Source organism: Patella vulgata, chromosome 7 (assembly GCF_932274485.2).
Source record: "Patella vulgata chromosome 7, xgPatVulg1.2, whole genome shotgun sequence".
Taxonomy (NCBI): Eukaryota; Metazoa; Mollusca; class Gastropoda; family Patellidae; genus Patella; species Patella vulgata.
Window position 1 is genome coordinate 31,616,100 of NC_065885.2, and position 15,715 is coordinate 31,631,814.

The 15,715-nt window shown below is 36.0% G+C and overlaps 1 protein-coding gene across 1 annotated transcript in view; it reads right to left on the reverse strand.

The window, feature by feature from the left end:
* Nucleotides 1-14,313, reverse strand: part of LOC126828690 (constitutive coactivator of PPAR-gamma-like protein 1) — a 28,653-nt gene extending 14,340 nt beyond the window's left edge. Inside the window, exons 1-10 of the mRNA XM_050558615.2 lie at nucleotides 13,384-14,313; nucleotides 12,251-12,339; nucleotides 11,247-11,341; nucleotides 6,911-7,020; nucleotides 6,607-6,665; nucleotides 6,035-6,191; nucleotides 4,378-4,541; nucleotides 3,627-3,783; nucleotides 2,618-2,876; nucleotides 1,225-1,333 (exon numbers count right to left, since the gene is read on the reverse strand). Coding sequence (XP_050414572.1) covers nucleotides 1,225-1,333; nucleotides 2,618-2,876; nucleotides 3,627-3,783; nucleotides 4,378-4,541; nucleotides 6,035-6,191; nucleotides 6,607-6,665; nucleotides 6,911-7,020; nucleotides 11,247-11,341; nucleotides 12,251-12,339; nucleotides 13,384-14,101 — 1,917 coding nt within the window. The 5' untranslated portion in view covers nucleotides 14,102-14,313. The remainder of the gene's footprint in view (nucleotides 1-1,224; nucleotides 1,334-2,617; nucleotides 2,877-3,626; nucleotides 3,784-4,377; nucleotides 4,542-6,034; nucleotides 6,192-6,606; nucleotides 6,666-6,910; nucleotides 7,021-11,246; nucleotides 11,342-12,250; nucleotides 12,340-13,383) is intronic.
* Between the last annotated feature and the right edge of the window lie 1,402 nt (nucleotides 14,314-15,715).

The following is a 15,715-nucleotide window of genomic DNA, read 5'->3' on the forward strand; positions in this document are numbered from 1 at the left end:
ACTAAGTCAAATTTGTTTCCATGGAAACACAAAAAATGTAAATCTCAGAAATTCCTAAATAGCAAAAGGCACAACTACTGTAATAGGTTGATGTGTGTGCAAAGTTTCAGAAAGATATCTTGAACGGTTTATGAGATATGCTCCGGAAACAAAATTATACACTAAAAACTAAGTCAAATTTGTTTCCATGGAAACACAAAAAATATAAATCCCAGAAATTCCTAAATAGCAAAAGGCACAACTACTGTAATAGTTTGATGTGTGTGCTAAGTTTCAGAAAGATATCTTGAACGGTTTATGAGATATGCTTCGTTCGGCGCAGAAATTCCTAAATAGCAAAAGGCACAACTACTGTAATAGGTTGATGTGTGTGCAAAGTTTCAGAAAGATATCTTGAACAGTTTATGAGATATGCTCCGGAAACAAAATTATACACCAAAAACTAAGTCATTTTTGTTTCCATGGAAACACAAAAAAATATAAATCCCAGAAATTCCTAAATAGCAAAAGGCACAACTACTGTAATAGGTTGATATGTGTGCAAAGTTTCAGAAAGATATCTTAAACGGTTTATGAGATATGCTTCGTTCGGCGCGGGATAATAAAGGCAAGATGTCCTAATCAATAATCTCTAATAAATCTATCATTGTATCAACTTTTGAAGTATATATATCCATTAATTTATGAGCAATATCCATTATAATTATCCACAACAGTACAAGTTATTCAACTCGTTAAACTTACTATATCTGCTTCATAGAATTATATTGTTACAAAGTTCTTTGTTGATCACCTTTTGATGGTAATTATCCCTATGATCAAATTTTTTGACACACATCTAAGGAAACAATTGTTTCCATATAACATAGGGTTGCCAGGCTTGTAGTATACTTCCACAAGCAGCATTTTGAAAGCGCCATAACTGCACTTAAATTAAATTTGTGGCTCTGAATTTCAATAGGATTCCTCTTTAAGACCAGCTGAAATTTGATATGGTGCAACCCTGAATTTAGATAGAGGTCCTCTGTAGGACTAGATTAACAAACTCAGCCAGTTTAAAAAGCAATCTCAAAAACTCTTGAACTGTATTTTCAAAGTTTTAGTGACAAGAGCAAGAGAAAAATTGTGGGGCAACACTGAATTCCTATCAAGTTCCTCTTCAGAAATAATCCCACACAAAAAATAGGTTTATAAAAAATCAAGTTATATAAGGACTAAACCTACTTTTAAATCCTGCATGGTCTGTACATCAACTAATAGTGGTGAAACAGCCATTGCTAGGAAAGCATCTAATTCTTGTCTCTGTAGTACTCGGCCAAACTGAACAATATACCTGAATAGAAATATACCAACCTACAGCAATAACCGCGTTTAACGGTTAAAAATATTACAATTTTAAATATATGCATATATTACACCTGCTATTTTCAAACAATATATAACTGTTTTTCTAACGGGCAATAATAAATGAGGCTAATTTGATTTTTTTTAGAGCCATAGAAATATATTATTCTGTTTTGAACCATGATGGTCTAACCAAAAATCTGCCCTTTACTGATTTTTTGTCCAGAAACAAAGTATGCCTCTGACAGTAAATCATCAACAAAGGATTCAGATTTATAAATTATCTTATTTTTTGAAAATACTTTGAGATCGCTTTTCTAAGAAAACAAATATGAAGCCCCCAATTCAGAGCTCGAAATTTTCCCCATGTCAGTGACAAGTGTTACGTCTGACTATATTTACTTAGCGTTCAATAAACGGACTTCAGGCAAAAATACTCACATATCATGTCATGCATATATTTATTTAATCCTTTCCAAAATGGTTGTGATGTGTAAGAATTAACCACGAATAAATACTTCGAAAAGTTGCAATTTGCATTGTTTACAGGGGCTCGAAAACACTTGTTATACATTATAAGGCCTGTTATCTATCCCATCCTCATTAGCCCAGTCTGACCAAAACACTAGGATGTTAAACCCCATTTCATTTAATTCTATGCCAGTTATGTTTGACCTCTGGTTTATATATGATAAGGAGTAAGGTCACCTGCTGACCTTGTGGGTTTTCTCCTGCCACTCTAGTTGATTGAAATAAAATTATAACAGGTTAGTCGCCAAATGACCTAGTTAGTGTTCGGTAGGCATTTTTTTAATTTCCATTTCTCAATTTCTCGCCTTTCATGTATGATTCTGATTTGCTATAACATTGGCTTTTTAAGAAATGAAATGAAATGGGGTTTAACGTCCTACTGTTCTGCTCCTAACCTGGGCTAATGAAGACGGGCATACCCCATACAGTGTGCTATGAAGGAAATTTTGCCCTGGCAGCGGCGCTACGGCCTACTCTTATATCGAATTCCAACTGCCAAGGGATCTTTTACGTGCACGCCAATGTGTACACGGGACCTCGGTTTATCGTCTCATCCGAACGACTAGACAGCTGTCCTTGTCAGGCCCTTCGTTCTGCATCACTGACAAGGGGAAACCACGCCGGAAAATCGGGGATGAACTTTCTTGACCAATGCAGGGATCGAACACCTGACCTCCAGGCTAGCGAGCCAGCGTCTTACCCACGTGATCCCCCGGCTTTTTAAGAACTGATTGCTTCTTACCTTAGAACACAGCACATGACTAGTAAAGGCTGTGGAACATAGTTTGTATTAAACATCAGAGGTGAATCACTCTGCATACATGTCAAGAAAGCTCGCAAACGACGGTTTTTATCATCAGCATTCTGTCCAAGCCACATACGCTCAATACTAGGAGTCTTCCAATCCACAGGTTTGGCAATGACAAGTTCAAAGCTGGGTCTGGTTGTCCCTCGTCTAATAACCCACTCTTTCACTGGTATATCAAAACATTTACCATCTCCTATACAAACATACAAGATATATATAACAAACATCAAAACTTTTACTTATGGTCAATGTCCACCAACTTCAATATACTAGAAATAGGGAGAGAGAGAGAAATGAAGTTTAACATGACTAATACATGGCATCAATTTTATATCAATAATATGCTTGCACTTAGTGGTCTTCATCTGTGGCAGGAAACAGGAGGACCCAGAGAAAACGAACATGGTTGGACCGGCAACCTTACTGTCAAGTACAAGCAGGGAATTGAAACCATGCCACTTGACTCAATGACAGACCTTGTGATCTAACAAGCACACGTTACACCATTTGGCAACCCACCCACCCTGCTAGAAAAAGAAATCGCACCTTTAAAATAGAAGTGAACGGCAGTTCCATCTATCCATTTCTTGAAGCATGAAGCAGAGCATTACAAAAAAACCTATATCTGTACCGTTGTCATTTAATCCTGCACCACTGACAAGGGGAAACCAGGCTGGAAAATTGTGCTGACAAGTTCTGCAGGATTTGCACTAAATTTACAGCATTGTTTTTTCCAGCTTCTAGTCATTCATATGGGACGAAATAATTGAGGTCCTGTGTTCACATTACATAAAAGAACCCTTGACAGTTGAAAACCGATTGCTCTCTGATTAAAGTTTCGTTCATAGCACACTATAGTGTAAACCTGTCCGGTGCAGAAAAGAAGAAGTATTCAATTATGCAAGCCCAAAATGGTTGTGATGTAATAGATCAAATATCTCACCCTTTTCTTTGTCCGATGTTTCATGTATAATCTTTGTCTTATTTAAATTAAAAAGAACAGAATAAACTGTCTGTCTAATTGGACGATATAAATCTATATATGACGGCAATTCACGATTGGTATCATCTTCAAGGACAACTGGTAGCTTGAGTTCTCCCTGTAATATACAATAATAGGGATTAGTGAATTATAAAATATATATTTCAATTAAAACAACTGTTAATTCAAGTAAAAACATCATTTGAAAAACAGGACTTGATATAGGAACAGAAGTATTAAGATCAGGTCAGACTTATTCATGTGAACCTGTATGCAAGTGGTGGCTATTTGAAATAGCATCGAGTCACAGAAAATCATTCATCCACGTATTGATACTCAATGTAGGTGGTTTATTGATTTAATTAAGGTTAGGATGGATGGTACTAATTTTCATGTTGCAGAGTTAGTGCTTCTTCAGCAATTTAACTTCATATAGTTCTCTAATTTATTGAATCACTAAACAAACACCATGGAATCGACCAGCAGCTCTGCATTCATCCAAAAATCCATTAATGTAATGTTAAAATTGATCATCGTGCCTTTGTTTATTATTGTAGCAATCATACTTGACAATCAAGACTATTTACACTATATCTTGTCAAAATTTCAAATACTCCCAACTTTGCTCAGAATTTTGAACTATTATAGCAAGAAGGACCAGCTCTTTATTTATATCTTACATAAAATCGAGAATTCAACTATTTAAACTAACCTGTGATAAGAGTTGATAAATCCATGAACACATCAAACCCTTCTGATGTCTTTCACTGGCTATACGTATTATTTCAGGTGTAACTGTAGGTAATTTAGGTCCTGTGGGTTTTTTAGATTTGGATATATTATTATAAGTAGACATTAAGGGTGCAGAAGCATCACCTGAAAAAGATTAATAGACAGACATTATACAAAACTTATCTTATATAATATACAGTGAAAGCAAAGCTAAAGATCGAATATACACCCACTGGCAGTTTTTTTTTGAAGATTTTCTTTAAACTCTTCAAGTTATCAGGGACTATCACTATGCACAGAAATGTTGAGTGGGGATCTGATTAGCCAAAGAATCACACTAAGTTTGAACCAGCGTTTGCGAGACAAGATACAACCACATTTTGCAAGAGATGGATAGAGAACAAGCTAAAAACAAATGAGATTTTTCGTATAATCAGGGGTCATAATCCAGAAAGTTATGGTCTGAAATGCACAAATATTGAAAGGGTCTGAGATCTTTCAGATGTAAAGATATATTTGAAGTTTCATCAAAATCGGATAAAAATTGTGACATCTAGAGGGTCCACAACCTCTGTATTACATACTTTTACACAATTTGCGTACTAAGAGGGGCCATTTGGTTGGGCAGTTTCAATTAGATCGTCCTGAAATTCTAATTCAACCTTCCTTATGGTGAAATAGTGATACATTTAAACTGTTTTTAAAATCCGATAAAAATTATGACCTCTAGAGAATGTGCAAGCTAAAGAACACAATTTTTCGTACAATCAGTGGCCATAATCCAGGAAGTTACAGTCTGATATGCGCAAATATTGAAAGGAACCAAGGATCCGAAATACGCGAATATCGAAAGGAACTAAGATCTTTGGGGTATAAACATGCATTTCAAGTTTCATCAAAATCAGATGAAAACTGTGACCACTAGAGTGTCCACAAGCTAAAAATGTGATTTTTTTGTACAATCAGGTGCTATAATCCATGAAGTTTTGGAACTGAGATCGTTAAAATCGGATAAAAATTGTGACCTGTAGGGTGTCCACAAACAAATTGTGGACAATGGTAAAATACGTCCACATGAAAATGTGGGCGTATAAAAAACAATCTCAAAAACTCTGACAAGGTTTCAGTGACAAGAAAAACTGTGTGTTCATTTGATGCAGAACTCTGAATGAGTTCTTCCTTAGAACTAGCAAAACAATCCCAGCAGTTAGAACAAAGAATCTCATACTCTTGACCTGCAAAGTGTTAACAAGGTTTCAGTAACAGGGTCAATAACTGTGCTTAAAATTGATGTCCGACATTGAATTTGGATTCTTCTTCGTAACGAGTCAAACCACATAATTGGACCGAGATAAACTCTACTATTAAGTAGATGACCATGTCTAAACATTAGGTTGAATTATAGATATTGTGATGGCAGATTGGGAATAGAGTTAATGATTAGAATATAAAGGTCCCAATTCTTTGGAATACAATTATTGCTTAAGAGCGACGTTTCAACTAGGCTTCTCTAGTATATATCAAGCAGTAATTGTTTTCAATAGAATTGTGACCTGTATATTCCAGTTAAAAACTGTGGAGAACTTTGCAGTTTGGGATGAGACTATAAGAGTATATGGTGTCTAATGAGACTATACCTGCGCTTGGGTGTGAATTTCTATTATCTGTAAGACTTAATTCTGCTAACCGTGACTCTAAACCATCATCTAAACCATTTAATATATTCTTATTGGTGTTGTTGCTTAGAATATCTGGAGCATTTGGGTTTAATGTATTAACATACCCTCCAACATCCTAAAACATAATCCATCGTATCGTGATATTAATAGAGAAATTCACCCTTACAGATCTCAGATGTGTATTTGCCAATATACTAAATAACATTTTTCAATGATTTGTTGTCGAGAGAGAGAGAAATGGGTTTATGGTCCACTCAACACAAACTAGGACTAACATATGGTTCCATTTTATTTCATTTATTCACTTTCAAGTAGGGGTCTTTAGAAGTGGGAGGGAACCGGAAGATCTGGTGAAAAACCATGAGGTTGGGCAGGCGACCCTACTCCTTCTCACGTACAAGCAGGGAATCGAAACCATGCCACTTGACTCAATGACAGACCTTAAGATGCAACTTGTATGCATTAAAAATTCGGTAACCCAACCCCTCGGAATGTGATTGTAAGAATCCTAGTATATTTTGAATATTTACCTGGGATTTTTGTTGTACATCTGGTCTTGGATAACCTCCAAGTTGACCATCAGTTGACACTATAGTAAAAAAATAAAAAGAAGCTTGTTGGTATTTGACAAATCTGACCTCCAGGAAAATACTGTAGATCCATAATATAGATCCAGAAATACATAACATAGTTGACTTGCCAAATATTTTTTCAATTAAATCACATTCTATTTGATTCTAGATTTCGAAATTTCAACATTTTGTATTATAATGTTTGTTACCAGGAAAATGTATATTAAAAAGGATTTTAATTTATACATGGTTTATCACTAACCTGTGGGTCTAGGTTTATATTTAAGAAAGCCTTCATGGGTGCCATTTAAATAATATTGTACACTTTGTTTAAACTTTAAAATTAGCTCGTTCTTATTGCCCTTGGCATTTCTACAAAAAATAAATAACAGTTACATAATCAGATACAAGACAAATATAAAAGAACAATTACAATGTAGCATATATGATTCTTTTCAAATAGGTCATCTTGATAATAACATCTAATCATTTTTATTATCTATGGTTACTTGTGCAATACTAAGGGGGAGATTTAAGCAAGGACAGAGGCTTTTGTGCCTACAAAAAGATAGGTTGCCAGGCAACAAAACAGCAGCTAAGTCGCCCGAGCGATCGACAAGAGTTGTCACATATTTATTCTTTGTAGGTAATTGGGGGCATTTACAAGACAATTTCATACAGATCAGACTATAATTTTTGTCGTTTGAGGGTTCAAGGGACTTCACTCTGGAAGTAATTTGAAATTCAACAGACTTTTCCTTTTTACTTAGAACATTTGGAAGGAATGGGGATAATATATTTGTGTTATTTCACATTCTCATTTTGTTCTCTCTAAGTCTGTTCTAATTATCTTGGTAGAGCCAGAAACTGAATCATCACAACCAGTGATATTAACTAGAAACTGTACAGTACTGCATATTATCTTTAACTTTAAATCACTAACACATTGGACATTGAGGTTTTGCTAATTCTTTATCAAAGAAACAAACTCTGTGTTGCAGTGAAAAGGTATTTGACAGCCAGGTGTCAATTACTGCTTCACTATAATTTCTATTACGTCAACATCTGTGCCATGCCTTAACAACTAAATAACCAAATAATGAAAATATGATAGAGGTAACCATTATTGTTAGAAATAAGTAATAGCAAGAAATGAATGCTGGTAGTTGCAAGTGACAGCTGGGTTTAATGATTTAGATTAGAATGTTAATGGTAGACTGTAATTGCATGTCAACGAATTACTAATCAATAATCAGTTAACATCCGAGAAGACTACAAGACTGAAATAATTATCAGAAACTGTGTCAGAAAATCAAATCCCCATTCCCCGTAGTCTTTATAGAATCCATAGTGTCATGCTACAAAGCAATGGTAACTCAAAGTTTTAATTCAAAATCCCCATTCCCCATTTGTCTTTATACCATCCACAGTGTCATGCTACAAAGCAATGGTAACTCAGTTTTAATTCAAAAATGCTTCACGTGGCTCAATAACCCAAGATTCCTGTGATAGACCCTGGTGTAGACCAAGAAAGTTCCAAAGGACTGCAAAAGTAGGCCACAGTGCTGCTGTAAAGGCTTAAAATTTCCCTCATTGCACACTGTATAGTGTATGATCATCCTCATTAGCTCTTGTCGATGGAGTGAAGAAAGTCCATTTTATTTCAAAAGTGCACCATAAGGCTGTGTTAAATTAATTCTGCGTTTCGGGTCAACCGCGCGCGTAGCTTTCACATGTCAAATCGATGTTTGTGTTGATTTTCTACGCGGTAGTTTGTGTTGTGTTTTGATTTCGGCAGCTCCGCGCGCGTACCTATCCACACAGTACATTCTTCACTATCGAACACACGCCTGTCTATTTTAGGCGACATACGCACATTTTTAATTTACACGCATAAATATTGGTTTAAAAAAATAAAATATTGTAATTTGTATACAGAAAGATTTGAAAACAAATCACGGTCATAAATTTATAACGTTATTACATTACTCCATGTGACAGCACGCAAACTTTCACTGCCACGTTGTCCTTGGTTACATGTGTACATAGACTTGTTTGTCCTGACACGCGCTGACTTCTAATAACAGATTAACCATAGAACTAAATACACTGGACAATTTTTATTTTATTTACTATTATTTCCAGTACAGCGTGACTTATTTCAACTTGCCCACAACTTCCATTATGGCGGATTCGGTGGCAGTAGACACTGGTGAAAGCACACTCCTAAATCTACAAATATCGATACTGCAAGGGAAAATAAAGGCACTGCAGTGGACCGTTGTAGAAACTCCATATGAGTACACTTTTAGTGATCCTAGTTAAAAAGGCTTTGTGACTTGTGTAATGACTCTGACGCACTATTTCCTTGTCATTATCTATCAAATGCACTGCCACAAAAAAATGAAATTGACCACGTCGTGTATACTGTTTTGCCATTTCGAAGTATAGATTTAGCTTCCGTGTTGTTTTTTAAAACTCGTGTTTAAATTGGCAGATATTATTAAACAGTGATAGGGGTCTAAGTAAGTATATGTTGGCAAATTACCCTACCACAACCACTCACACACCGAAAAAACAGAATGAAATATTCTGAGTTTGTGTTGTGTTGAAAAAATGTGTGTTGTGTTAAACATTGGGAGGTGTGTTGTGTTGACCTCCCTTCCTCATTGAATCCTGGAGACCCTAAAACCTGAAACACAGAATTAATTTAACATGGCCTAAGCTTCCATAGGGTGCTCATAAAAATTGAAAATAGAAGAAAACAATTGAACAGTATGTTCCACCAAGTGTTAGACACAAACGTCAGCCCGTAGGCCTGAGGCCGTTTGATTTATCGATGGGACTCCTGCTGGCCTATTTCACTTGGCTCCACTGGGCCTTCACCTTGGTATCTCACATAGTTAGTGTCAACATACGATAATTCTAGAACTGGTAGAACTGTCATAGAAAAGCAACGTTTATTGTTTACTTGTCTTCGACGTGACGGACGCTGTTATTTTGCCAAACATTGACGCGCATAACCAGCTTTTGATTTGTTGCTGGACATTGTGCCAACAATTCTGGGTTGGCCTTGCGAATTTATGCTGACACCATCGCGTCATTTGTCAATGTTATCGCCACACGGCAAGATTATTTTGTAACTGTTCGAAGTTTACATAGTTTAATAATAAAACCCTAAATTATGTAGCTATGATGAATTCATTCCATTAAATTGAAATGTCACACAAATTTGATTGTGTCTTTTTTTCCACAAACTACTAAACCTGTAGTCTGTGATGTACTGGCATGTCAATCGATAATGACAGTTTAATACTTACGCATGCGCAGCCGCTTTATATGTACTTCCTATCCTTTGATCGATCTGCGCTTCGCTTGGAAACTATAATTATTACAGAAATCGGCTCTCTAGTGATTGCTTGAGTGATCTAATGCGTATACAATATTAGATTCCAGATTTGAGTAAAACTGATCCTCACCCGGAAATACATGTCTGGTATACTTAAACCAAATCAAAGAAGACGACCTGAATTTGTGCAAGCAAAAAACAAACCCACCACTAGTAGTACTAGTAGTGATGAGTCAGTCTGATGTTGTCCTGGGATCTTCTGACTGAGTGAGGCCTTAATGTTGTCCTGGGATCTTCTGACTGAGTGAGGCCTAAAATTAAATGGGTGCGGGTCAGTTCATCCCAAGACCGTTTCACCTCAGGCTGTTTCGTCTCAACCTACTTTTCTTATCGGGCTGTTTCATTTCCCTTGTTATTATAATAGCAGTCAATTAACCGAGTTGTACTTATTGTTAAATAAACTGTTAAACACTTACTTATTGTTAAATAAACAATAATGTATGGAATAAATAAGTTTTATTTGTTGATTTTTGTTGATTACTGATCACAACCAAGATTAGTTCACCACTGTATATTTGTATTGTTTGTTAATTGGCGTTATGAATTTAGATTTTAGGTCAGTTCACCGATGTTTTTGTAGTAAAGTATATTCATTTGTATTGTTATGATTTTAGATTAATTCACCGATGTTTTTGTAATAAAGTATATTCGTATTGTTTGTTAGTTTATGATCTCTAACATCATTTATCTTCTTTATAAAAAGGTATTTTACAATTACATATTGACAGCTTAATCACTCGCCAAAATACATCATGGACTCTACGCATTACCCAATAATCAACTAAATTGCACCGGAGCCCCTTTTAAATAAGACAAATTAGACTATTATTTCGGCACCATAATTAATCTTAAAAATAATCGTTAATTTAATTTCCGTACACAAAATGAAACTAAACAACTCCAAATATAAGAATTCTGAATTAGAATCACATTAAAAGTTCATGTAATACCGTTTTTTTAAATTTGTGGGGTGAAGCAACCCGATATAAGTGGGATGAAACGACCCATATAAATGTGGGATGAAACAGCCAGAGATGAACCGGTAGTGGGATTGGGATGAAATTTTTCTTTTTTTGAATGTAATAGAAACATCCCCTGCAGATACTATCTTTAATGTGTCACACGGGTCCTGTGGGTCAGTGCTTGGAAAATGTTTCGGGCACTGGTTCTACCCATTACGAATACTCACTTAAAAACTAGGTCACCAATAATATCAAGATCATCTGTGGCTGGTAATTGGCGAACAAAAGTAACAACAGCCAAAATAACATTTTCAGGGGATATCTGAAATAATAAAAGTAGAAACTTTTAATAAACTTCTCTGATCGTAATGCCTTACAAACTAAAATATTGTGAAAGTTGAATCTCAAGATTTGATGTCCAAAAAGGTTCCATTCCATTCAGTATTCACCAAGATATAATGAATTGAAAATATATCAACATTCAACATCCTCTGCACACATTCTATAAATGGGATTGACTCGATGTAGTGTCTATTTTTAGTACATTGGCTCTAGTCTCAATCTTGCAAGTGAAGACCCAAAGATCAAGTCTCGAGACTTAACTTTCAGTTACGTCCCTTGGGGCTGCTGTGTTTTACTTTCGCTTAGCTATAATTTTTCCAATTTATTTTCAAATTATAATAATGAATAATGATTACTAATATTTATTTACCCAATCGAAAATAAGGATAGGTACATTTTTTCTACCTTTATCCGCGAAGCACATTATTAACTAAACGGCAGATACAACTTCTACTTCTAGAAAATTACCAAATGTGATGAGTGTACGAGTGACACTGGTATGACAATCTCATTTTTGTTGCCTGTATCCTCGCAAATGTGAACTTTCGGACAGTTCAGGGAATAAAATAATAGCCTTGTGCATGAAATAAGTACATATTAAATATCTTTTTTAATTAACAAACACATGAATAGAAATATAATTGTTGGCTACAAGTTTCTGAACTGGCCAATAAAATTTTGATTTGGCTAAAAATATGGCTAATGTTTTTAAGAGTTTAGGGCGGTCACTGCATAACAGTGTCCATCATGGTTTGTATGATGAGATTGAGACTATGGCCCTTATGACAAAATTTTTGACCATTACGGTTTACGGTCGTTATGACCACATCCCTTTTCAACACTTTTCTTGTCGTACTGAATATTTTCTACAGTCTTTTTTCCAACTAACCTTCAGTGGTTTTCCATCACTACCACGGCAATTATTCAACTGTTCACGGAAAAAATCATACATATCCTCTTCCGGTAAAACATGGTTTCCTGAAAAAATGTATTCATTCAAATAATATTAATCAAAAGTCAAGGCTGTCTATTTAAGTACTTTACTCTTAATTCAATTCATAATTTTATTCCATAATCTAATCTATTAATATGGTCTGTCATGCATATCTGGATTGAATGTGAATGGGTCCATAATAAAATACTGACCTAATTACACATACTTATTACTAAAAATATAATGCATTTGTGAGGCAACTTTGTTAACTTAATGATGATTCAAGTTGTATTCCATATTTGGGTCTATGTGATATAGTCAAAAGTCTGGGTCCTATCAGGGATCAATTTAATCGGCATACAGTTCCAGTTTTTAATAAAAGTGAAAGTTAAAAATCTAAACAATGACTGATAGGCCTACAAAAAATCCTTTTGCATGATGTCAATGCTAGGAATAAGGGGGCTAAATCGCTATTCTTTGGCACCTAGAAATCGACACAAATGTGTAGCAACACATAATGTATTATGAATTTATATTAAATGATTTATGTTCAATCTTTTCTGTTTTTTTGTAATTTCTAATCAGTTATATTCGTAACACTAAGAGTCCAAAATGAAGGGCAGTCTTTGACGTCTGGTTATTCCAGTCTACACCGGTAGGTGGTAGTACTCTTCTGTGAAGGTATGCTTAGCCTCGTTCATCAAGTCGTTTCATAACAAATAGTGCTTGAAAGCATTCTTACACGTGATTCGTGTGCCAATTTTTAAATTTTCATTTTGTCTTCAAGTTCAATATTGGATATCAGAAGCCCATCTTTTCACGATAAGATAATAATATCAATGTTGATTTAAATTGACCAATAAGTGATGTTTGCAATGTCAAAAACTGGGGATGATATTGAGTTCGTGACTTGCTGCCTTTAAAAGGTAAGTGGAAGCATACCTTAAGGTACATGTACTTGTACATTGTATACCGTACCAGTACTTGGTATTTAATGTTAAGGTACAATAATGTTGTTATTGAATATGGCCAATGTGGTGTGTTATAGATTAAAGAACATAGAGTTAACCATTTCTGGTCACACATACCTAACAATGCTGCAAATACACAAAATCTATTTGGATTTAAATCTAAACATTTAGCAATTTCATCCATTATATATTCTTTTGTTTCCAGGGATCCTTTATAGGTGAGTTTCAAATTATTTGAAGAGAAGTAACGGGGTGGATCAAATATGGCATAAACTGGTTCTTGCGCAATGATTCCTTGTAAATTATGTTCTCGGCAGAAACCTATGACTTCCTGGAAGTGATCATCCATGGAACAGGCAACTGTCACATTGAGATGTCGTAAAGCCATTCTCAAGCTGCCTTTCAGGAAAACGGGTGGCATCCACCAAACTTTAGGAGGCGGTGTTCCTTTATTATGTAAATGTCTCAAAATTGAATGTACTTTCTTTTTCTGGTTTATTTGATCTGCAAACCAATCAGATAATCGTTCTGTTTCGAGTCCCCCATTGAAGAAGACAATTAGTTCCATGTTGGCATTGTGACAAGCTTGCACGAGGTTCGTAAGGAAGGCTGTCATCCGATTCCACTGTCCACCACAGACCCAATCTGAGTAATACCCCCCATAGAGACGATCTAAACAACTTTCAGCATCCACTACAAGACAAAATCGTGATGAGCCGCCATGTCTGCCACGCCTTTTCGGCACAAACCCCCGTGCAATTTTTAGCAAATCGACCGACACACATGCCGAAGAACACTGGCTTTCGAGGTAATCCTGCAATGATTTGATTCCCATCTTGGCTGCACCTTTTCTTTGTCGATTTCACATGATCTAAAGTTTTAAGTAAATAGGATTTCAAGGGACATCTTTTCACGGTAAATGAGAAATAATCAGAAAATTAATTCATTGCCATGTGCATCTGTGCACTTGGTAGACTCGGTCAGAGTAAAAGACACGACTCAACATGGAATCCCAACAGACAGGAAAGTCTAGTTGATCAAGGTGAATGACAGGTGCCCGGATAACCTATCCCAACATCCTCTGCAACCAAGAGCTGACGACATTTCATTGCATTCGGAACCACTATATTTTATTATTAGCATGTCTATGTTGTACCCCCGTCACTTCTGGACAGTTTGATCCTGCGTCTTTTAATAAAGTTGGAACTAACATAGTATAACACGCTTTTTATGAAGCTCATTGTGCAATACTTTCTCTTTTCATTTACGGATTTTTATACGTCCACATTCATAATACGTATTATGCCGTCGCCCCTGTCTATCTGTGTGTGCTTATGTATGTATGTGTGTCTGTGGGTCGCCTACAGGGCGCAATTCTCAATGGATTGTCTTGAAACTTTGCACACTTTGGTGCATGCCCGATTCTCAGGGGCAGAGCTACGCCCATACGTCCACATTCATAATACGTATTATGCCGTCGCCCCTGTCTGTCTGTGTGTGCGTATGTATGTATGTGTGTCTGTGGCAGGGCGCAATTCTCAATGGATTGTCTTGAAACTTTGCACACTTTGGTGCATGCCCGATCCCCAGGGGCAGAGCTACGCCCATTTCTTGTATTTGTTTATCGTCTACAGGCCGCATTTCTTAACGTATCATCTTGAAACGTTGCATACTTAAATTATTCTTTATACCCTATTAAGGAACACCCCTATTGTTTGTGGTGCATGCCCAACCCCCAGGGGCAGAGCCACGCCCATTTAAAAATTTTATACTTATTACTTATACCCTAAGGATGATCCCTATTGTGTTTGATGCATGTCCGACCACCAGGGACAGAGTCACGCCCATTTCTTGTATTTGTCATCTCCAGGCCGCATTTCTTAATGTATCATCTTGAAACGTTGCATACTTATTCTTTATACCTTATTCCTTATACCCTAAGAATGATCCGTATTGTTTTTGGTGCATGCCCGACCCGCATGGGCAGGGCCACGCCCATTTCTTGTATTTGTTTATCGTCTACAGGCCGCATTTCTTAACGTATCGGATCGTCTTGAAACTTTGCATACCTTTTCTTTATACCCTAAGGAACACCCCTATTGTTTGTGGTGCTTGCCCAACCACCAGGAGCAGAACCACGCCAATTTTCTTTTTGTGTGTCACCTATAACAGGACACAATTCTTAAAGGCTCAATACCACTCTTGTTGTAACTGAATAATATGTCCCAATCTTAATTTACACCTAATTTAAAAAATTGGAAAAATTCAACTAAATGATTTGAAAAGCCTAACGTTAACCTTTTCAAATGTGACTTGGATTTAAAAATATTTTCGAACCCTCTGGACAAGTAAAATAGGATGTAATGGAAAATTTACACAACAGGTAGGACACTTAAACATCTAATACTTAGAATAAGGCTATTATTTATTTTCTGGAGCTGTCAAGCCA